The sequence below is a fragment of the Cherax quadricarinatus genome, chromosome 59 (genome assembly GCF_038502225.1).
Source record: "Cherax quadricarinatus isolate ZL_2023a chromosome 59, ASM3850222v1, whole genome shotgun sequence".
Lineage (NCBI taxonomy): Eukaryota > Metazoa > Arthropoda > Malacostraca > Decapoda > Parastacidae > Cherax > Cherax quadricarinatus.
In genome coordinates, this window is record NC_091350.1 from 13,628,473 (window position 1) to 13,650,862 (window position 22,390).

General features: G+C 41.0%; 1 protein-coding gene across 4 annotated transcripts in view; it reads left to right on the top strand.

Moving 5' to 3' along the window:
• Positions 1-22,390, top strand: part of LOC128698705 (RING finger protein 141-like) — a 58,639-nt gene that overhangs the window by 6,397 nt on the left and 29,852 nt on the right. For 3 of the 4 annotated variants that reach the window (XR_011393654.1, XM_070097749.1, XM_070097751.1), the window contains exons 2-5: positions 5,972-6,127; positions 7,981-8,152; positions 9,303-9,381; positions 13,808-14,117. Coding sequence is in view for 3 of the 4 variants with exons in the window: in XM_070097749.1 (XP_069953850.1) it covers positions 5,976-6,127; positions 7,981-8,152; positions 9,303-9,381; positions 13,808-14,117 (713 nt within the window). In the remaining variant the exon portion in view is untranslated. The remainder of the gene's footprint in view (positions 1-5,971; positions 6,128-7,980; positions 8,153-9,302; positions 9,382-13,807; positions 14,118-22,390) is intronic. The other variant, XM_070097750.1, reaches the window with a different exon arrangement.

Genomic DNA, 22,390 nt, shown 5'->3' on the forward strand with positions numbered 1-22,390 from the left:
AGAATCGTAGTGGCATACACAGTGTGATAAGGCCTGTTCTGGAAGAAAATGCCAAACAGGAGCTACAGTACTCAGGAGGAAAAGGCACTCCCAGGACAAAGTGTCTCATCAGTCATTGCTGCATCTTCAATAAAGGTAAGTGTCATTTATTCTTCATTTAGTAGAGTAGTACATGCACAATATATACTGTGCATGTACTACTCTACTATTGTGCATGTATCCTTCTCTTTGTGTGTAGGAAAATGTATATTTCATGTGGTAAAATTTTTTTTTCATACTTTTGGGTGTCTTGCATGGATTAATTTGATTTCCATTATTTCTTATGGGAAAAATTCATTTGCATAACGATAATTTCGCATAACAATGAGCTCTCTTGCAAGGATTAATATCGCTATGCGGGGGTCCACTGTATAAATATATATACTACTTAAATGAGTAATGAAATAGATAAAAAACATCTAAAACCTTTAAAATAATATTTACGTACCTTTATTGAAGACTTGTTGGCATCTGGAAGATAGGGAGGAGGAGAGAGGGAGAACTTATTATTGCCTCCACCACTGCCTCCACCACTGCCTCTGCCACTGCCTCCGCCACTGCCTCCGCCACTGCCTCCGCCACTGCCTCCGCCACTGCCTCCGCCACTGCCTCCGCCACTGCCTCCGCCACTGCCTCCGCCACTGCCTCCGCCACTGCCTCCGCCACTGCCTCCGCCACTGCCTCCGCCACTGCCTCCGCCACTGCCTCCGCCACTGCCTCCGCCACTGCCTCCGCCACTGCCTCCGCCACTGCCTCCGCCACTGCCTCCGCCACTGCCTCCGCCACTGCCTCCGCCACTGCCTCCGCCACTGCCTCCGCCACTGCCTCCGCCACTGCCTCCGCCACTGCCTCCGCCACTGCCTCCGCCACTGCCTCCGCCACTGCCTCCGCCACTGCCTCTGCCACTGCCTCTGCCACTGCCTCTGCCTTTGCCACTGCCACTGCCACTGCCTCTGCCACTGCCTCCGCCACTGCCTCAGCCACTGTCTCAGCCACTGTCTCCACCACTGCCTTCACTACTGCTTCAACCACTGCCTCCACCATGGAGGGTAATGTTCACTCAAGGATAAACAAAGCCACAATGACTCACGATGCCTGCGCAGGCAGGTGTTCAGGCACGGGCAGGCGGACAGGTCTGGTACGTGGGCCGAAACATGGGGCACAGTACGAAACCTGGGACAAAATTTAGCCGAAAAAAGTGCTCGAAACTCGAAGCAGCTGAAACTAGAGGCAGCTGAAACTCGGGGTTCCACAGTATTAAGGTAATTACACAACATTTTATTAGTGCCACGGCTAGTATCCGATGCCCATGATGACTCACCATATACTGAATGCTGCTCCTGCTGGCCTCTCCCTCTCTTCTATAGCTCCTCCCACTCTGTAACGATGTTAGATGGTGAATTTAATGTACAGTGGACCCCCAGTTTGCGTTATTAATCCGTTCCTGAGAGCTCATCGTAAACCAAAATTATCAAAAAGCGAATCAATTTTCCCCATAAGAAATAATGGAAATCAAATTAATCTGTGCAAGACACCCAAAAGTATGAAAAAAAAAAAAATTTCCCACATGAAATATTAAGTTTAATGCACACAAACTGAAGAAGACATGCACAGTTTGTAGTACTCTACTAACAATAGAATACATGACACTTACCTTTAATGAAGATCTGGTGATGATTGATGGGATGGGAGGAGGGGAGAGTGTCGAAGTTGTTAATGTTTAGAAGGGGAATCCCCTACCATTAGGACTTGAGGTAGCAAGTCTTTTTCCGGGGTTACTTCCCTTCTTCTTTTAATGCCACTAGGACCAGCTTGAGTCACTGGACGTCTGTCGCACAACATATCTGTCCATAGAGGCCTGTACCTCTCGTTCCTTTATGACTTTCCTAAAGTGGTTCACAACATTGTCAATGTACAGGTTGCCAACACAGCTTGCAGTAGCTGTGTGAGGGTAATTCTCATCAAAAAAGGTTTGCACTTCAAGCCACTTTGCACACATTTCCTTAATCTTTGAAGTAGGCAACTTCTTCAATTTCTCTATCCCCTCCTCCGAAGCAGTTTCCTCAGGTCTGGCCTCTTGCTGTTGAAGATGATCTAGCAGCTCATCAGTGGTTAGTTCGTCATTGTCCTCCTCCACCAACTCTTCCACATCCTCCCCACTAACCTCCAACCCCAAGGACTTCCCCAATGCCACAATAGATTCCTCAACTGGCATAGGATTCCCAGGGTTAGCCTCAAACCCTTCAAAATCCCTTTTGTCTAGACATTCTGGCCACAGTTTTTTCCAAGCAGAGTTCAAGGTCCTCTTAGTCACTCCCTCTGAAGCCTTACCCATGAGGTTTACACAATTGAGGATATTAGAGTGATCCTTCCAAAACTCTTTTAGAGTCAATAGAGTGTCTGTGGTCACTTCAAAGCACCTTTCAAACATAGCTTTTGTGTACAGTTTCTTGAAGTTGGAAATGACCTGCTGGTCCATGGGCTGCAGGAGAGGAGTGGTATTAGGAGGCAAAAACTTGACGTTAATGAAGCTTATGTTTCCAGAAAGTCGCTCTGCCAAGTCTGTAGGATGACCAGGGGCATTGTCTAATACCAGGAGGCACTTAAGGTCTAATTTCTTTTCAATTAGGTAATTTTTCACATTGGGGCAAATGCGTGGTGTAACTAGTCATAGAAAAAGTCCCTAGTGACCCATGCCTTAGCGTTTTCCCTCCACAGCACACACAAATTAGCCTTGAGGATATTCTTTTGCCTGAACGCTCTGGGAGTTTCTGAGTGATACACCAATAAAGGCTTCACTTTGCAATCACCACTAGCATTGGCACACATCAGAAGAGTAAGCCTGTCTTTCATAGGCTTATGTCCTGGGAGTGCCTTTTCCTCCTGAGTAATGTAGGTCCTGCTTTGCAATTTCTTCCAAAACAGGCCTGTTTTGTTGCAATTAAACACTTGTTTGGGTTTCAAGTCTTCACTGTCTATGTAATCTTTGAACTCCTTCACATATTTTTCAGCTGCTTTTTGGTCCGAACTGGCAGCCTCACCATGCCTAATCACACTATGTATGCCACTACGATTCTTAAATCTTTCTAACCAACCTTTGCTGGCCTTAAATTCACTCACATCACCACTAGTTGCAGGCAATTTCTTTACCAAATCGTTATGCAACTGCCTAGCCTTTTCACAAATGATCGCTTGAGAGATGCTATCTCCTGCTATCTGTTTTTCATTTATCCACACCAATAACAGCCTCTCAACATTTTCTAACACTTGCGGTCGCTGTTTCGTAATCACAGTTGCACCTTTTGCAACAACAGCTTCCTTGATTGTCGTTTTCCTGGTCACTATAGTACCTTGATTGTCGTTTTCCTGGTCACTATAGTAGAGATGGTTGATTGGGGTTTGGTATACAACCTGGCCAGCTCCGACACACGCACTCCACTTTTGTACTTTGCAATTATCTCTTTCTTCATTTCAATAGTCATTAGCACCCTTTTTCTCGAAGGGTTGGCACTAGAAGCTTTCTTGGGGCCCATGGTGACTTATTTTGCAGAAAGAAGCACCAAAAACACTGTGATAATATGGAATGTACCGAATGTATCCTTAGATGCGAGCACACTGGCTGGCTTGTAAACACTGGCACACACGGGGCAGTTCAGGCCACACGTAGACACGTCTCGGACGAATCGCGTATACTGGGTTTTTTAACGGGACCCGAGGCAAAATTTTTGCGTTAGAATGTATTGCATACCGGATTTATCAGATACCGATGGCATTGCGAACCGGGGGTCCACTGTATTAGACAGAAAAATTAAAAAAAAAAAAAAATTTCATAATTAATTTTTGTAAAATGACTATAATTCTTTGTAGAAACATGGTACAAAGATGATACTTATACCAAAATGTTGCCAGATTCTGAAGCTATTTTTCTGTAAGCCAAGACAGCAATTGCCTTAGTGTGCGCAACAAGGCCAACAGATTACTTGGATTTATCTCAAGAAGTATAAGTAACAGAAGTCCAAAAGTTATTTTACAGCTCTATACATCACTAGTGAGGCCTCATTTAGATTATGCTGCTCAGTTTTGGTCCCTTTACTACAGGATGGATATAGACTCATTAGAGAACATACAGAGAAGAATGACTAAAATGATTTACTGTGTAAGGAAACTCCCGTATGAAGATAGACTTAAAGCCTTAAATCTCCACTCTCTGGAGATATCATTGAAGTGTATAAGTGGATGACGGGCATAAACAAGGGAGACATTAATAAAGTACTGAGGGTGTCGAACCAGGTAAGAACCAGGAATAATGGATTTAAGTTGGATAAATTTAGATTTAGAAAGGACATAGGTAAGTACTGGTTTTCTAACAGAGTTGTAGATGCGTGGAACAGTCTTCCCAGTGGGGTGATAGAGGCTAGGACCTTGGGTAGCTTTAAGAAGAGACTGGACAAATATATGAGTGGGAGGGGCTGGGTTTGATTGGTGTCATGGGGTACGGGAGTTATTTCTTGGGTAGCTTTAGGTAGATGTCGTTTTGATAAGGACCTGCCTCGTATGGGCCAGTAGGCCTTCTTCAGTGTTCCTACATTCTTATGTTCTTATGTTCTTATTTGTATTTTACTTATTTTTTCTGTAATACATAAGAGTTATGCAAATTAAAATAAAATTATCAAGTTGGAGTTTCATTTTTAATTTATTTTTTCTTTCTAATATACATATTTAATTCACCATTTGGCATTGTTACAAAGTGGACAGAGCTATAGCAGAGGGAGAAGCCAGCAGTCTCGGCTGATGATTCACAGCACTAAAAAATATTGTATAATTATACTATTACTGTCAATAAAGGTTATACCTATCATTTATTCCAGAATAATATTAGGCATGTCATAAATAACGTAGAAGCATGATAAAGACGCCCAAATTAATAAAAACTGACATTATACAGAGAGGTATTGAATGGTGGAGGGCAGGGAAGGATAAAAAAAAAATGACCACGATCATTACAGAAAATGTTACACACTATGCACCTGAAGGGTAACTATAGAAGATCATTCTTATCTTATGCAAAGACTGAGAAAGTGTGATTTTCTAAAAAAAAAAAAAAAAAAAAAAAAAAAAATCCCAAGTAATCAGCTATGCATGCGTTTCCTGGAATATCTTGGAGGTCATTGACCTATTTCACGTTGTATTGCTATTAATAATAAACAGATTGAGAGAAATTTCACAGCAAACACGAAACTGAATGTTTTAATTGTGGGTCCCCTCAAGGGAGGTTCCTTGACGCTGGCAAGGGGCTCTTGATCTAGGGAATTGGGTCTGTGCTCCAGTTCCCTGAATTGAGCCTGAGTACCTTCCATTTCTCCCCCCCCCCTACATGCGCTGTATAATCCTACGGGTTTAGCGCTCCCCCATAATTATAATAATAATAATAATTAATTGTGGGTGATGACACTTTTGAAGTGTCAGTAAGGGGTGATTCCTCGAGTAGCGATGAATTCGTTTATTGACATGGTCTTAGGAACAGAACTCCATTGGTAAGTGAGGAAAAGCTGTACACAAATTACGTAAGTTTTTTGATTCTGTATGACTTATGGGTTCAGCGTTTTCCCGTGAAAAAATATTTAATAATGGAAGGGGCAATACTCTTTATAAGTACCCCTTTAGATATTAAAAGTTTATCACCTTTAGGATGGTGAAATTTTCTCTCTTCTCTCTTCCCACTTCTACTCCAGTTAATGAAATTCAAAAGGTTTGAATTGTGATATCTGCACACTTCTGGCAAGATGACTGTTGAATGAATGATGGTAAATGTGTTTCCTGTGGTTTTTGAGGAGGAAGTTATAGTAAGATATAAGGAGCTGCTGGGGGAATGAACTGTGGTAAAAAAAAAATGGTTTAAGATCAGTGTCAGAGATGTATGTTATCTTTGCAGCAAGATGGGTCAAGGTAACAGTAACTCTCTACGGGAGAACCTGGAGTCCCTCCACAACCAGCTGATGAAGCACGCTGGGGCAGATTATGATATTGCCACCACCACTACTCTCACTTACGACCAGTTTCTCAGTTACATCACACAACTTAATCAGATGTAAGAAAGGTGCATGGTTTTATTTACAGACCTTTTTCTCTGAATATTTAAACTTTTCTTTATTTTTGTTTTTTGATAATAAAAATATCAAGAAACAAAAATAAAGTACAGGTACAGGTTTCTCTTTCCTAAGGTGGATTAAAGTGGTGCAGATTTGCTTATACAGTGGATCCTCGAATTTTGTAATTAATCCGTTCCAGAGAGTGTGACAAAAGTTGAAATTAACAAATGCCGAAACCATTTTCCCCATAAGAAATAATGTAAATCCAATTAATCCATTCCAGACACCCAAAAGTATTAACCCTTTCAGGGTTTCGGACGTACTAGTATGGCTTACGCACCAGGGTTTTTGACGTACTAGTACACCTAAATTCTAACGCCCTCAAATCTAGTGAGAGAAAGCTGGTAGACCTACATATGAAAGAATGGGTCTATGTGGTCAGTGTGTGCAGTATAAAAAAATCCTGCAGCACACAGTGCGTAACGAGAAAAAAAAACTTTGACCACGGTTTTGGATTAAAACGGCGTCTTTGCACTGTATTTTTGTATGGTATTTATTGTTGTATTCTAGATTTCCTGGTCTCATTTGATAGAATGGAAGACATATTACAGAAATTGAGATGATTTTGACTGGTTTTACAATGAAAAGTACCTTGAAATTGAGCTCAAAATAGCAGAAATGTTCGATTTTTATCTAAGTTCAGAAGTAAACAAATCATGCTAAGCATCCAATACATGTCAGCTGGCGAGTCTAATATTCTTTCACAAGTGCGCTGATATTATTTATACCATTTCTACACTAATGCAGTAGTCTGCATAACAATATATCTTCTATTTTTTGTGAGAATAAAAATTCAAAGTGGAAAGCAAGAGAATGTAAGAGGGTCATGGGGACGTGACTAATGAACAGAGGAAATGTTATTTTAGTGCCAGGAATGTTTTTCTTGTTTATCCTGGACCCTATTTGGAAATTGGCATCTATTGAAATTTGTGTGAGATTGGCAAAATTGCTAAATTCTGACCACTATTGGATAGTTGAAATCGGTAAATGGGTGGTTTCTTGTACTCATTCGATAGAAAAAGTGGAGTTCTAGTGAAATAGTTATGATTTTTGTCAACTAGTACACTGGAATTGGCCGAAAATTAGGGCTCGAAGTCGGCAAAATCGCCGATGCATAAACATCGTCGAGACCGCTAACTTCACGAGAGCATAATTTCGTAAGTTTTCCATCAAATTTCATACTTTTGGTGTCATTATGATCGGGAAAAGATTCTCTATCTTTTCATAAAAAATAATTTTTTTTTTAAATTTGGCAACCCTGAGAGCAAGTCTCGGCGAGGACCTGGGGACCCTGAAAGGGTTAACAAAAAATATTTTTTTTTTTACATTAAATATGGATTTACATATAGAAAACAATGAGACATCAAGTAGACAACAAAAATAACATCACACTTACCTTTATTGAAGACTGTTGTTGGTGAATGGAAGACAGGAGGAGAGGAGAGGATGGAGAAGTTACACTGAATAACAAAGAAAGGCACAATACCGTGACTGGACCAATGTACAAATAACTTGCACATAGAAGAGAGGAGCTTACGACGATGTTTAGGCCAGACTTGGACCATTTACAAAGTCGCACAGTGTGACTTTGTAAATGGTCCAAGTCGGACCAAAACGCTGTCGTAAGCTCCTCTCTTCTATGTGCGGGTTATTTGTGTATAATTCACTGAAGGTTAAACATATGTTACTAGTAAGCATTTATGAAATTTAACAATTGAGTGTGTTTTGTCATTTCTCCCTAAATATTAAAATGGTCCAAGGGGATATAACTCAGAGTGATGATTCTTTTCAGTTGCCGAGAGTACAAAGACAGTGAAGGTCATGTGTTAGTTTTTGCTGTGAAGAAGGGAACAGACTCCACTATCTTTTGGAAAGCCACTGTGCGTATTGCATGTGTTAAGCTCAACACCACCACAAACAAGGTGCAGTCATATCGGCTGTTAAATATACGACAGTTTTTGCAAGTAAGTATTTTTTTTCATTCTCATCATAAGCTATGTGAAATTTCTAAAGTTTTCTTGCAAAAGATAAGCCATTGATAGTATGTATAATGGTAATGATTGTGGATTTTAAATACATGTAGTATAGCACACTACAGGACTCCCTCAACATTCGCATTTTCCACTTTTGCGGGCTTCGAACATTCGCGAATGCCCAGCCACCCAATCGTATTTAAAATATATCATTACATATGTTAGGAATTGTGGCAGTGGCAGAGTTTGTTTGGAGATAGGACAAGCTAGTCCTTCAATATGACACTAATATCAACTCTACGGCTTATTTATCTGTCACAATTTATCAAATATGACATAATAAATATTATTAATAACATGGAAAACATGACACATACTCTTGAATGAATAAAATACGTCATTATGTCAAGAGTGTTCCTGTGTTGTTGTTGGGTGTATAAGGGCCACTGAGAGCATAAACCTTACATAGTGGTACTGGAGGCAGCATCAGAGGTGGTAAAGTCTAGAGACGGCGGTGTTGTCAGCTGCCCTATATAACTCCAACAACATTGGAGGAGTTAGGTTTGTGCTGTCCTTTTTCTGTTGATTAATCGCTTAACTTACTTGCTACACTGTTAATGCTACACTTTGTCGTTGGCTGGCGCTATAAGCTTTATCAACTCTTGCTGCTTTAGTATCGTACATATTGTAGAATCACTGAAGAAGGCACATTCTCCCCTCTCTTCCTCCTCCACTTTGGTACTCTGCTACGAGTTCTTTCTTGAATTCTATAGTTTTTCTCGCCTTCTTTACCAAAGGGCTGGCACTAGTACAGTATTTTACGATGTTTTCATGTGTTTTATGATTGTTTATGGTTCAATAGGTTAAGGAAGCAGTATTGTATTATACTTCCCTACAATATATTGGGGCACCAAACATTCACGATTTTTCAACATTTGCGAGGTTCTTGATCCCCTAACCCTCGCGAATGCTGAGGGAAATTTGTATAAATTTTCTTTTAATTTATAATTTAGTTTGTGTTTTATAAATGATGTGTCAGATTCAATAAATGTATGAATTAGTTTTTGATTAATTACTTTATTAAGAAGTGTTTCTTAATATATTTTGAAATGTGTGTGTGTTACATTAGTTTTGTTTGCAGGTGTTCAGAAGAATAACTTATGAATGTACTGGTGGATCACTGGGAACCATGGATGGCATATTTGATGTTGATGCAGCAAGTAAGATAAGTTTCCCTCTTGTTTGTGTAAATTACTCTGCTTTTTTTAATACTTTTGCTGTTTCCCACTGAGGCAGGGTGACCCAAGGCATGCTGATACTATAGTTCAGAAACTACAACATATCTCCACCCCTCCTTCAGAGTGTAGGCACTTTTAAAATACTAGCAGGAATGGTATACTTGTCACCCCTGACTCACGTGTGACAAGTATTTCTCTCTATCCTCAGAATATTTTTGTTGATGTTAAAAAAAATCTGTAGGGTCAGTATTTTTTTAATTTCTCAAAGATAGTCTCATTACATCACTTCCTAATTGCTACTTTCAATGTGTGGAGCTGTAAGATAATGCTGATGGTTATTTGTACAAGTTAATCTTCCCAATTTAATCCCCTAATTTCTAGTACTCAGAATTTCTTTGCTTATCTGTATCATTTACCATTATGTTGTTTTGCATTTTGAAGATCGTCTCATCTCATGCACACCTGTGGTCTTCAGCCACTTGTTTTTCTAATCCAAGCACCAGTTGATAACAGGTTAATGAGGGACATTTGACAAGGGTGATTACTGATTCATCGAACAACTTATACGTATACTGTACTTCAAAAGTTACACTGTGGTCGGGTTCCATGAGCCATGAGAAATAATGGATTTTAAATTGAGACATATAGATTTAGCAAGGGTGTAGGAAAATACTGATTTTGAAACTGAGTTGCTGAGTGGAACAATCTCCCAAGTCGAGTCATAGAAATTAGATTCTTGGGTAGCTTTAAAGAGAGATTAGATATGTATATAAGTGGGAAAGGTTGTTTTTAATTAGTACCTAAAGGACTGAAGCAAATTCTTGGGTGGCTTTGGGAATTGAGAAGGACCTGCCTAGTATGGGTCAGTAGGTCTGATGTAGTATTTCTCAATTCTTATGTTCTTAAGAATTTTATTACCAGTACCCAATATTATGGAAGAGGTAACTGAAGACTTATTAACCCTTTCAGTGTCTCTTATGTAGAACTATGTTATTGGCACCATCATTGTTGGCATGGGAGGCCTAGTAGGCCTACATATGAGAGAACAGGTCTGTGTGGTCATTGTGCACAGAATACAAAAAAATTTAAGTTACTGCAGTGCATTATGGGAATGCCATACTTAGTATACCCTGCTTACCATACTGCTCTGACACAAAGGTCTCACTCCCAGTGATAGCTCCAACAACAAGGATTATGGAACCAAGGACGAGTTCTATAGTTTTGAAAGTTTAGTGACAGCAAGTGATGCACAGGCTGTCAGAAATGGTGCTGAAAACCCTGATACACTGTTCGGCTAGGCCGAAACCCCTGATGACTGTTGTCACATTTTTTATGTTTTTCAGTTATTTCCTTAAATTTTTGCAAAGTGCCAAATCAACTTTCCATTGGCATAAAAAATACTGTATGCATTCACAATAAAATGTGAGAAAGTGCATGTCCATTTTGTTTTTCATGCGAGTTAACAAATAGTTTATTCAAAGTAATGTCTTCATTAAAGAAATTTATATTTTTTTCAGAAATGTTTCGAGGTTTACCTAGGAATAATGTTCATTTACTAATGAACATTAATTTATAATAACATACTTGTATACTTCCAAGTATGTAATTCAGTTTAGTTTTGTGTAATGGAGTGAACTTAGCAAGAATATTCTTTTTAATGTGAAATTATTTTATATAATTCAGTTACCCTCCATAGAGAAATAGAGAAGAATCCTTCCTCCATAAACCATTCATGTCATAAAGTATTTTTATTATTTTTTATTATCACACTGGCCGATTCCCACCAAGGCAGGGTGGCCCGAAAAAAAAAAACTTTCACCATCATTCACTCCATCACTGTCTTGCCAGAAGGGTGCTTTACACTACAGTTTTTAAACTGCAACATTAACACCCCTCCTTCAGAGTGCAGGCACTGTACTTCCCATCTCCAGGACTCAAGTCCGGCCTGCCGGTTTCCCTGAATCCCTTCATAAATGTTACTTTGCTCACACTCCAACAGCACGTCAAGTATTAAAAACCATTTGTCTCCATTCACTCCTATCAAACACGCTCACGCATGCCTGCTGGAAGTCCAAGCCCCTCGCACACAATACCTCCTTTACCCCCTCCCTCCAACCTTTCCTAGGCCGACCCCTACCCCGCCTTCCTTCCACTACAGAATGGAGCGAGTTTCGCTCCATTCTCTCTACATGTCCGAACCACCTCAACAACCCTTCCTCAGCCCCCTGGACAACAGTTTTGGTAATCCCGCACCTCCTCCTAACTTCCAAACTACGAATTCTCTGCATTATATTCACACCACACATTGCCCTCAGACATGACATCTCCACTGCCTCCAGCCTTCTCCTCGCTGCAACATTCATCACCCATGCTTCACACCCATATAAGAGCGTTGGTAAAACTATACTCTCATACATTCCCCTCTTTGCCTCCAAGGACAAAGTTCTTTGTCTCCACAGACTCCTAAGTGCACCACTCACTCTTTTTCCCTCATCAATTCTATGATTCACCTCATCTTTCCTAGACCCATCCGCTGACACGTCCACTCCCAAATATCTGAATACGTTCACCTCCTCCATACTCTCTCCCTCCAATCTGATATTCAATCTTTCATCACCTAATCTTTTTGTTATCCTCATAACCTTACTCTTTCCTGTATTCACCTTTAATTTTCTACTTTTGCACACCCTACCAAATTCATCCACCAATCTCTGCAACTTCTCATCAGAATCTCCCAAGAGCACAGTGTCATCAGCAAAGAGCAGCTGTGACAACTCCCACTTTGTGTGTGATTCTTTATCTTTTAACTCCACGCCTCTTGCCAAGACCCTCGCATTTACTTCTCTTACAACCCCATCTATAAAAATATTAAACAACCACGGTGACATCACACATCCTTGTCTAAGGCCTACTTTTACTGGGAAAAAATTTCCCTCTTTCCTACATACTCTAACTTGAGCCTCACTATCCTCGTAAAAACTCTTCACTGCTTTCAGTAACCTACCTCCTACACCATACACTTGCAACATCTGCCACATTGCCCCCTATCCACCCTGTCATATGCCTTTTCCAAATCCATAAATGCCACAAAGACCTCTTTAGCCTTATCTAAATACTGTTCACTTATATGTTTCACTGTAAACACCTGGTCCACACACCCCCTACCTTTCCTAAAGCCTCCTTGTTATCTGCTATCCTATTCTCCATCTTACTCTTAATTCTTTCAGTTATAACTCTACCATACACTTTACCAGGTATACTCAACAGACTTCTCCCCCTATAATTTTTGCACTCTCTTTTATCCCCTTTGCTTTTATACAAAGGAACTATGCATGCTCTCTGCCAATCCCTAGGTACCTTACCCTCTTCCATACATTTATTAAATAATTGCACCAACCACTCCAAAACTATATCCCCACCTGCTTTTAACATTTCTATCTTTATCCCATCAATCCCGGCTGCCTTACCCCCTTTCATTTTACCTACTGCCTCACGAACTTCCCCCACACTCACAACTAGCTCTTCCTCACTCCTACAAGATGTTATTCCTCCTTGCCCTATACACGAAATCACAGCTTCCCTATCTTCATCAACATTTAACAATTCCTCAAAATATTCCCTCCATCTTCCCAATACCTCTAACTCTCCATTTAATAACTCTCCTCTCCTATTTTTAACTGACAAATCCATTTGTTCTCTAGGCTTTCTTAACTTGTTAATCTCACTCCAAAACTTTTTCTTATTTTCAACAAAATTTGTTGATAACATCTCACCCACTCTCTCATTTGCTCTCTTTTTACATTGCTTCACCACTCTCTTAACCTCTCTCTTTTTCTCCATATACTCTTCCCTCCTTGCATCACTTCTACTTTGTAAAAACTTCTCATATGCTAACTTTTTCTCCCTTACTACTCTCTTTACATCATCATTCCACCAATTGCTCCTCTTCCCTCCTGCACCCACTTTCCTGTAACCACAAACTTCTGCTGAACACTCTAACACTACATTTTTAAACCTACCCCATACCTCTTCGACCCCATTGCCTATGCTCTCATTAGCCCATCTATCCTCCAATAGCTGTTTATATCTTACCCTAACTGCCTCCTCTTTTAGTTTATAAACCTTCACCTCTCTCTTCCCTGATGCTTCTATTCTCCTTGTATCCCATCTACCTTTTACTCTCAGTGTAGCTACATAAAGAGGCAATGAAAATGCTAGGAGCAAGGGGCTAGTAACCCCTTCTGTATAAATTACTAAATGTAAAAAGAAGGAAAACTTACATTTAACCCTGCCTTGGTGGGATATGGTCAGTGTGTTAAAAGAAAGTTATTACTAATATTTATTCCTGTATTTATATGTGGCCTGTACCCTTTGTATGGTGAATTAAAGTTCCTCTTGCTTTCTACAGATGAGAGTTGTGAGGGACGAAGCAGTAATGTTGCCGTCCCACCAACCATGGCAGCATCATTGGTGTTGGGGAATATGCAGGAAGTTTCAGCACCATCGGCTAGCCACCTACATCAGGACGGGCTAGAGAGCAGTGCTGCCTCAGGGACGTGTGGAACTAGTCTGGAGGAGTGCGTCATCTGTCTAGAGCGGCGACCAGATGTCATCCTGCCCTGTGCCCACGCTTACTGCCTTCCCTGCATAGAACAATGGTGGGAATACACTAGACCCTCCTCACAAGAATGTACTTCCTCCAATGTTGTGTATTCAATGTAAGCACAGGAATGATATTGCTTGGCTTTGCATCCTAATCTTTAAAAGGCTGTTGCAGATGGCTCAAAGTGCAGTCTTAAATTTTACTTCACATCTGAGGGGAAGGTACAGTAATTACTGCAGATGACCTGATGAGCAGTGGTTATATTATTGAATTAAATTGAAAATAGATACATATATTTTATCTAACTTTACATTAAGCAATAGGAATGGTAATTATTGATATTTTTAACTTTTAAAACTTAAGTAAGCTGTTTTTCATTAATAAGAAAACACATTCACTCTCAGTTGTCCTCTGTCTGCCTTTCTAGACATCACAGTCTAGTCATACCTCATGGATGTGCAAACACTGTAGTACTTCCCACCTTGAAAACTCAAAAGATATACCTGCATACAGTACAGGCAGGCCCTTACTTATATAGCAGGTTAAGTTTTGGGATGCCACTGTAAAGCAAAAAATAAATGTTAAATGAAACATAGCATTTTTCACTTTCAAATGCATGGAAAAACTTGATAACATGTTTACAATATCATATATTAAGTGAGCAATAGAGGTAGGCCTAAAAAATGCATATACAGTACACACATTACTCATGTTAAAATATTTTTGTCCTTAGGTTATAGTGACTGGTGAATGTATTTATTGTAGGAAGTCTCAATAAATGAAGAATGGTTATAATTGAAAACTGCTGCATTAGCAAAATGCTGTAAAGTGGGGCCCTTCTGTACTTGAATATTCGTATGTATAGCAATAATGCATAATAATAGGTATTTTTGTTTTATTTTAACAAGTCGGCCGTCTCCCACCGAGGCAGGGTGACCCAAAAAGAAAGAAAATCCCCAAAAACAAAATACTTTCATTATCATTCAACACTTTCACCTCACTCACACATAATGACTGTTTTTGCAGAGGTGCCCAGAATACAACAGTTTAGAAGCATATACGTATAAAGATGCACAACATATCCCTCCAAACTGCCAATATCCCGAACCCCTCCTTTAGAGTGCAGCTTTGTACTTCCCATTTCCAGGACTCAAGCATGGCTATATAAAAATAACCGGTTTCCCTGAATCCCTTCGCTAAATATTACCCTGCTCACACTCCAACAGCTCGTCAGGTCCCAAATACCATTTGTCTCCATTCACTCCTATCGAACACGCTTACACACACCTGCTGGAAGTCCAAGCCCCTCGCCCACAAAACCCCCCTTACCCCTTTTAACCTTTTCGAGGACGACCCCTACCCCGCCTTCCTTTCCCTACAGATATATACGTTCTCCATGTCATTCTACTTTGATCCATTCTCTCTAAATGACCAAACCACCTCAACAACCCCTCTTCAGCCCTCTGACTAATACTTTTATTAACTCCACACCACCTAATTTCCACACTGAATTTTCTGCATAATATTTACACCACACATTGCCCCTTAGACAGGACTTCTCCACTGCCTCCAACTGCCTCCTCGCTGCTGCATTTACAACCCAAGCTTCACACCCATATAAGAGTGTTGGTACTATTATACTTTCATACATTTCGTTCTTTGCCTCCATAGATAACATTTTTTGTCTCCACATATTCCTCAGTGCACCACTCGCCTTTTTTCCCTCATTAATTCTATGATTAACCTCATCCTTCATAAATCCATCCGCCGACACGTTAACTCCCAAATATCTGAAAACATTCACTTCTTCAATATTCCTCCTCCCCAATTTGATATCCAATTTTTCCTTATCTAAATCATTTGATACCCTCATCACCTTACTCTTTTCTATGTTCACTTTCAACTTTCTACCTTTACACACAATCCCAAACTCGTCCACTAACCCTTGCAATTTTTCTTCAGAATCTCCCATAAGCACAGTATCATCAGCAAAATGCAACTGTGTCAATTCCTATTTTGTATTTGATTCCCCATAATTTAATCCCACCCCTCTCCCGAGCACCCTAGCATTTACTTTTTCAACCCCATCTATAAATATATTAAACAACCATGGTGACATTACACATGCCTGTCTAAGACCTACTCTTTCATATATCCAAAATTTCATATGCATCACACAACAGAATTAGTGAATCTCCAGACATCCTTACTGCATGGTTATATAAACTTGCTGTCTCATACACAGATTAATTGGCAGTGGGCACTTTCTGTATTGGATTGGGTTTGGGGAGATTATGGTGATAAAAGCAAGTGTTTCAGGGGGAAATACTTGCCAGAAGGATTATAAATTAGATGGGGAATTGGAAGTAGTGGGAAGATGGCGGGAATATTTTGAGCAACTGTTAAATGTTGATGGAGAGAGGGAGGCAATAATTTCATGCATTGGGCAGGGAGGTATAACATCTTTTAAGAGTGAAGATGAGCTGGATATGAGTATGGGGAAGGTGTGTCAGGCATTAGTTAGAATGAAAGGGGGTAAAGCAGCTGGAACTGATGGGATCATGACAAATGTTAAAAGCAGGGGGAGTCATAGTGTTGGAGTGGTTGGTATTTTTGTTTTGTTTAATAAATGTATGAGAGAGGGGAAGGTACCTAGGGATTGGCAGAGAGTATGTATAGTTCCTTTATATAAAGGGAAGGGGAATAAAAGAGATTGTAAAAATTATAGGGGAATAAGTTTACTGAGTATACCAGGTAAAGTATATGGAAGGGTTGTTATTGAAAGAATTAGAGGTAAGGCAGAGAGCAGGATTGCATATGAGCAAGGAGGCTGAGGCTTTAGAATGGGTAGGGGATGTGTTGATCAGGTGTTTACATTGAAGCATATATGTGAACAGTATTTAGGTAAAGGTAGGGAAGTTTTCATTGCATTTATGGATTTAGAAAAGGCATATGAGTGGATAAGGGAGCAAATGTGGCAAATGTTGCAAGTGTATGGAATAGGTAGTAAATTACTAAATGCTGTAAAGAGTTTTTATAAGGATAGTGAGGCTCAGGTTAGGGTGTGTAGGAGAGAGAGAGAGAGAGAGAAATTACTTCTCAGTAAATGTAGGTCTTAGACAGGGTTGTGTAATGGCACCATGGTTGTTTTACATATTTATAGATTGGGTTGTAAAAGAAGTAAATGCTAGGGTGATGGGGATAGGGGTGGAATTAAATTATGGGGAATCAAATACAAAATGGGAATTGACTCACACTTTTTGCTGATAATACTGTGCTTTTGGAGGATTCTAAAGCAAAGTTGCAAAGATTAGTGGATGAGTTTTGGAGGGTGTGTAAAAGTAGAAAGTTGAAAGTGAACATAGATAAGAGGGTAAGGTGATGAGGGTATCAAACGATTTAGTTAAAGAAAAATTGGATATCATGATGGAGGGAGGGAGTATGGAAGAAGTGAATGTTTTCAGATATTTGGGAGTTGACTTGTCAGTGGATGGGTTTATGAAGGATGAGACAAACCATAGAATTGAAGAAGGGAAAAAGTTGAGTGGTGCATTGAGGTATCTGGAAACAAAAAAAAAAACGTTATCCATGGAGGAAAAGAAGGGAATGTACAAGAGTATAGTGGTACCAACACTCTTATATGGGTGTGAAGCATGGGTTGTAAATGCTGCAGCGAGGAGGCGGCTGGCGGTAGTGGAGACGTCGTGTCTAAGGGCAATATGTGGTATAAATATTATGTAGAGAATTCATAGTGTGGAAATTAGGAGGAGGTGTGGAGTTACTAAAAGTATTAGAGGGCTGAAGAGGGGCTTTTGAGGTGGTTTGGTCATTTAGAATGGAAGAAAGTAGGATGGCTTGGAGAGTGTATAAATCTGTAGGGGAAGGAAGGCAAGGTAGGGGTCATCCCTGAAAAGGTTGGAGGGAGGGGGTAAAGGAGGTTTTGTGGGCGAGGGCCTTGGATTTCCAGCAAGCGTGTGTGAGCGTGTTAGATAGGAGTGAATGGAGATAATTGGTTTTTAGGACTTGACAAGCTGTTGGAGTGTGAGCAGGGTAATATTTTGTGAAGGGATTCATGGAAACTGGTTAGCCAGACTTGAATCCTGGAAATGGGAGGTACTATAGCTAACCATACCCCTGGCTGGGATTGAACCCGCGGTCATAGTCTCTCAAAACTCCAGCCCGACCGCGGGTTCAATCCCTGCCGGGGGTATGGTTTGTTTGCAATCGTGTCATTACGATTTCTTGAGTCGTACTATAGCTGTACTTTACAGGAAGGATTTAGGATATTGGCAGTTTGGAGGGACATCTAAACTATTGTATCTGAGCACCTCTGCAAAGACAGTGATTGTGTACGAGTGATGGTGAAAGTGTTGAATGATGATGATTTTTTTTTTTTTGGGGGGGGGGGGGGGGGGTCACCCTGTCTTGGTGGGCAGGGTGACCCATGGGAAAGTGGAACAGAATTCTACTTCCATAAGCCATGCATGTCATAAGAAGCAACTAAAATGCTGGGAGCAATAGGCTAGTAGTGCCTTCTCTGGTATAATTTTCTAAAGTTTAACCCTTGAACTGTCCAAACGTAGATACAGTGGACCCCTGCATAGCGACTTTAATCCGTGCAAGAGGGCTGATTGTTATGCGAAATGTTCGGTATGCGAATGAATTTTCCCCATGAGAAATAATGGAAATCAAATTAATCTGTGCAAGACACCCAAAAGTATGAAAAAAAAATTTTTACCACATGAAATATACATTTTCCTACACACAAAAAGAAGGATACATGCACAATAGTAGAGTAGTACATACACAATATATATTGTGCATGTACTACTCTACTAAATGAAGAATAAATGACACTTACCTTTATTGAAGATGCAACAGTGACTGATGAGACACTGTGTCCTGGGAGTGCCTTTTCCTCCTGAGTACTGTAGGTCCTGTTTGGCATTTTCTTCCAGAACAGGCCTTATCACACTGTGTATGCCACTACGATTCTTAAATCTCTCAAACCAACCTTTGCTGGCTTTAAATTCACCAATATGAGCACTAGTTCCAGGCATTTTTCCCTGTTCACCTGGGTGTTAGTCGACTGGTGCGGGTTGCATCCTGGGAGACAAGATTAAGGACCCCAATGGAAATAAGTTAGACAGTCTTCGATGACACTGACTTTTTTGGGTTATCCTGGGTGGCAAATCCTCTGGGGTTAATTGTTTCTTGGTATTCTCAATAAGCCACACCAACAACGGTGCTACAGCAGCAGCAGCAGCAGCAGCTGACGGTGGTACAGCAGCAGCAGCAGCAGCTGACGGTGGTACAGCAGCAGCAGACGATGCTACAGCAGCAGCAGACGATGCTACAGCAGCAGCAGACGATGCTACAGCAGCAGCAGACGATGCTACAGCAGCAGCAGACGATGCTACAGCAGCAGCAGACGATGCTACAGCAGCAGCAGACGATGCTACAGCAGCAGCAGCAGCAGCTGACGGTGGTACAGCAGCAGCAGCAGCAGCAGCTGACGGTGGTACAGCAGCAACAGACGATGCTACAGCAGCAGCAGACGATGCTACAGCAGCAGCAGATGATGCTACAGCAGCAGCAGACGATGCTACAGCAGCAGCAGACGATGCTACAGCAGCAGCAGACGATGCTACAGCAGCAGCAGACGATGCTACAGCAGCAGCAGACGATGCTACAGCAGCAGCAGACGATGCTACAGCAGCAGCAGACGATGCTACAGCAGCAGCAGACGATGCTACAGCAGCAGCAGACGATGCTACAGCAGCAGCAGACGATGCTACAGCAGCAGCAGACGATGCTACAGCAGCAGCAGACGATGCTACAGCAGCAGCAGACGATGCTACAGCAGCAGCAGACGATGCTACAGCAGCAGCAGACGATGCTGCAGCAGCAGCAGACGATGCTGCAGCAGCAGCAGCAGCTGACGGTGGTACAACAGCAGCAGCAGCTGACAGTGCAGCAGCAGCTGTACCACCAATAGTAGCGATGGTTGATTGGGGTTTATTATACAACCTGGCCAGCTCGGAGACACGCACTCCACTTTCATACTTATCAATGATCTTTTTCTTCATCTCTATAGTAATTCTCACCCTTATTGCTGTAGGGTTGGCACTAGAAGCTTTCTTGGGGCCCATGGTCACTTATTTTCCAGAAAAAATCACCAAAAACACTGTAATAATACGAAATGTTCCGATTGTATGCTTGGATGTTACCGCGGAGGCTGGCTGGTAAACAATGCCACCGGCGGAACATGTGAGCGTGGCTCAGGCCGCACATTGGACGCGTCTCGGACGAAGAGCGGTGAGCGGGTTTTTGGGCGGTATGCGAGGCAAAATTTTTGCGAAAAAAGTGAGCGGTATGCGGATTGTACGCTATGCGATGCGTGCGGTATGCGGGGGTCCACTGTATATGTTTGCACACGTAGCGCTCCGAACGTAGATCAACTTTTTATTTCTCATTCCTTCAAAAATGAGGCAATAGGACTGAGTCGCCTAATACGAGAGAATAGGTCTTAACACTCTGTGTGCGCAGTATTAAAAAAATCTGGGACCACTTAGTACCTTGTAGGAGCACCAGTTCCATTGAGCGCCAGCTAGAGCAAATAACATGGCAAACACCAGGGATTCACTGATGTCATGTCGCATTAGCACTCCCCTTTGAAGTGGAAAGTAAAAATAGGTTAGATAAATAAATGAGTGGGTGTGGGTGGGTGTGAGTTGGACCTGGCTACCTTGTGCTACTAGGTCTGATGCCATGCTCCTACCTTCAGTTGATGTGACCTGACTAGGTGGGTCATTGGTTTAAACCGGAGAGTGACATGGACCTGCCTTGCATGGGCTAGTAGGCCTGTTGCAGTGTTCCTTCTGTCTTATGTTCTTATGTATTCAGCAGGCTGGGCAGCTGGCTGGCTTTGGCTGTGTCTCTGTCTGTAGCTGTCTGTCTATATCTCTGTATCTCTGTCTATCTCTGTTTCTCACATGTACACATAAGTACAGTTATTATAGAGTGTAAATTACCTTGGATAACCCAAAAATTCCAGGCAAAGTGCTATACAGTGCTTGTAGATATAAGACATAATAAACATGATGCAAGTACATAATACGCATTTTCACTTGCTCAGCAATCAGGGAGTGACTGTAAACCAAAAACCAACAGGTTTACAAGCCGCTCCCTGAGACAGAGAGACAAGCAAATGGAAAGACAGACACCCACAGGCAGACAGACAAATAAGCAGAGCTAGACACAGACAGACAAACAGACATGTTTGTGTGTACCAGTGAAAACAAATAAAGCGAGGGCTTCCGGAAGTGGCGCACATTCACCAAGTGTCACTGGGCTGTCAGCAGTATACTGACATTTGTCATAGTGCCGTTCTTCATGGAGTTTCCTATACAGTATACTCCAGGCAGACAGAAAGACAGATGAGTAGAGCTAGACAGACAGACAGACATGTTTATGTGTAACAGTGAAAACAAATGAAGCCAGGGATCCCTGGAGCAGTGTACATTTATCAAGTGTCACTGGACTGTCAGCAGTTTACTGACACTTGTCATAACACTACGCTTCAGGGAGTTTCATGTATACTCCAGCATGTCTAAAACACTGCAGGGACCTATAAATACTTCGTATATATTTCTAGACAATAGTAAATGACCAAGGCAGGTGAAAATGTTCACCTGTCAGACTGATGGTGACTGAGTACTGTTTCGGTACCTAATAAGTGTCAGAACAATGATTGGCTATGAAACCACAAGAACTATTATAAATTGTAATTATCAGAACATAAAAATTATATAAATTGAAATAAAAATGAGAAAAAAAAGGTATATCGGCAACACTTCTGTAAGCGGCAGGACTCGATGTTGCTGTCAGGTGAGCATCCATTACCAGCTTCACGGGCTTATCTCTCGGTAAGTACTGGCCCTAAATTTTTTTCCCCCTATAACAGTTATAAAAATGCACTTTTTTTTTTTTCAAAAAATATTTGGAGCGCTGCACAAGTGAGCATAGATCTACATTTAGACAGTTTATGGGTTAAGAGAGAAACTTGCATTGTTCTTTTTAGGTCACCCTACCTCAGTGGAATATGGCCAGTTTGTTGAAGAAAATAAAAAAATTACAGATAATGTGAAAATCCTATACCATACAAGTAATAAAAATAACCAAATCCTAGAAATGAACTTGGATATATTATTTAAATGGAGAGCTACACAAGCTGGGTAATTAAACTTATTGTTAGTAAATGGCATGTAATGGAATTGGAAGAAGGCAAAAACAGGTTATGTGAAGGTTATAAATTATGATAAAATAGTGAAGGCATTAGAATGAGAAAATGATCCAGGAATAATTATAGAGAAAAAGATTATCACC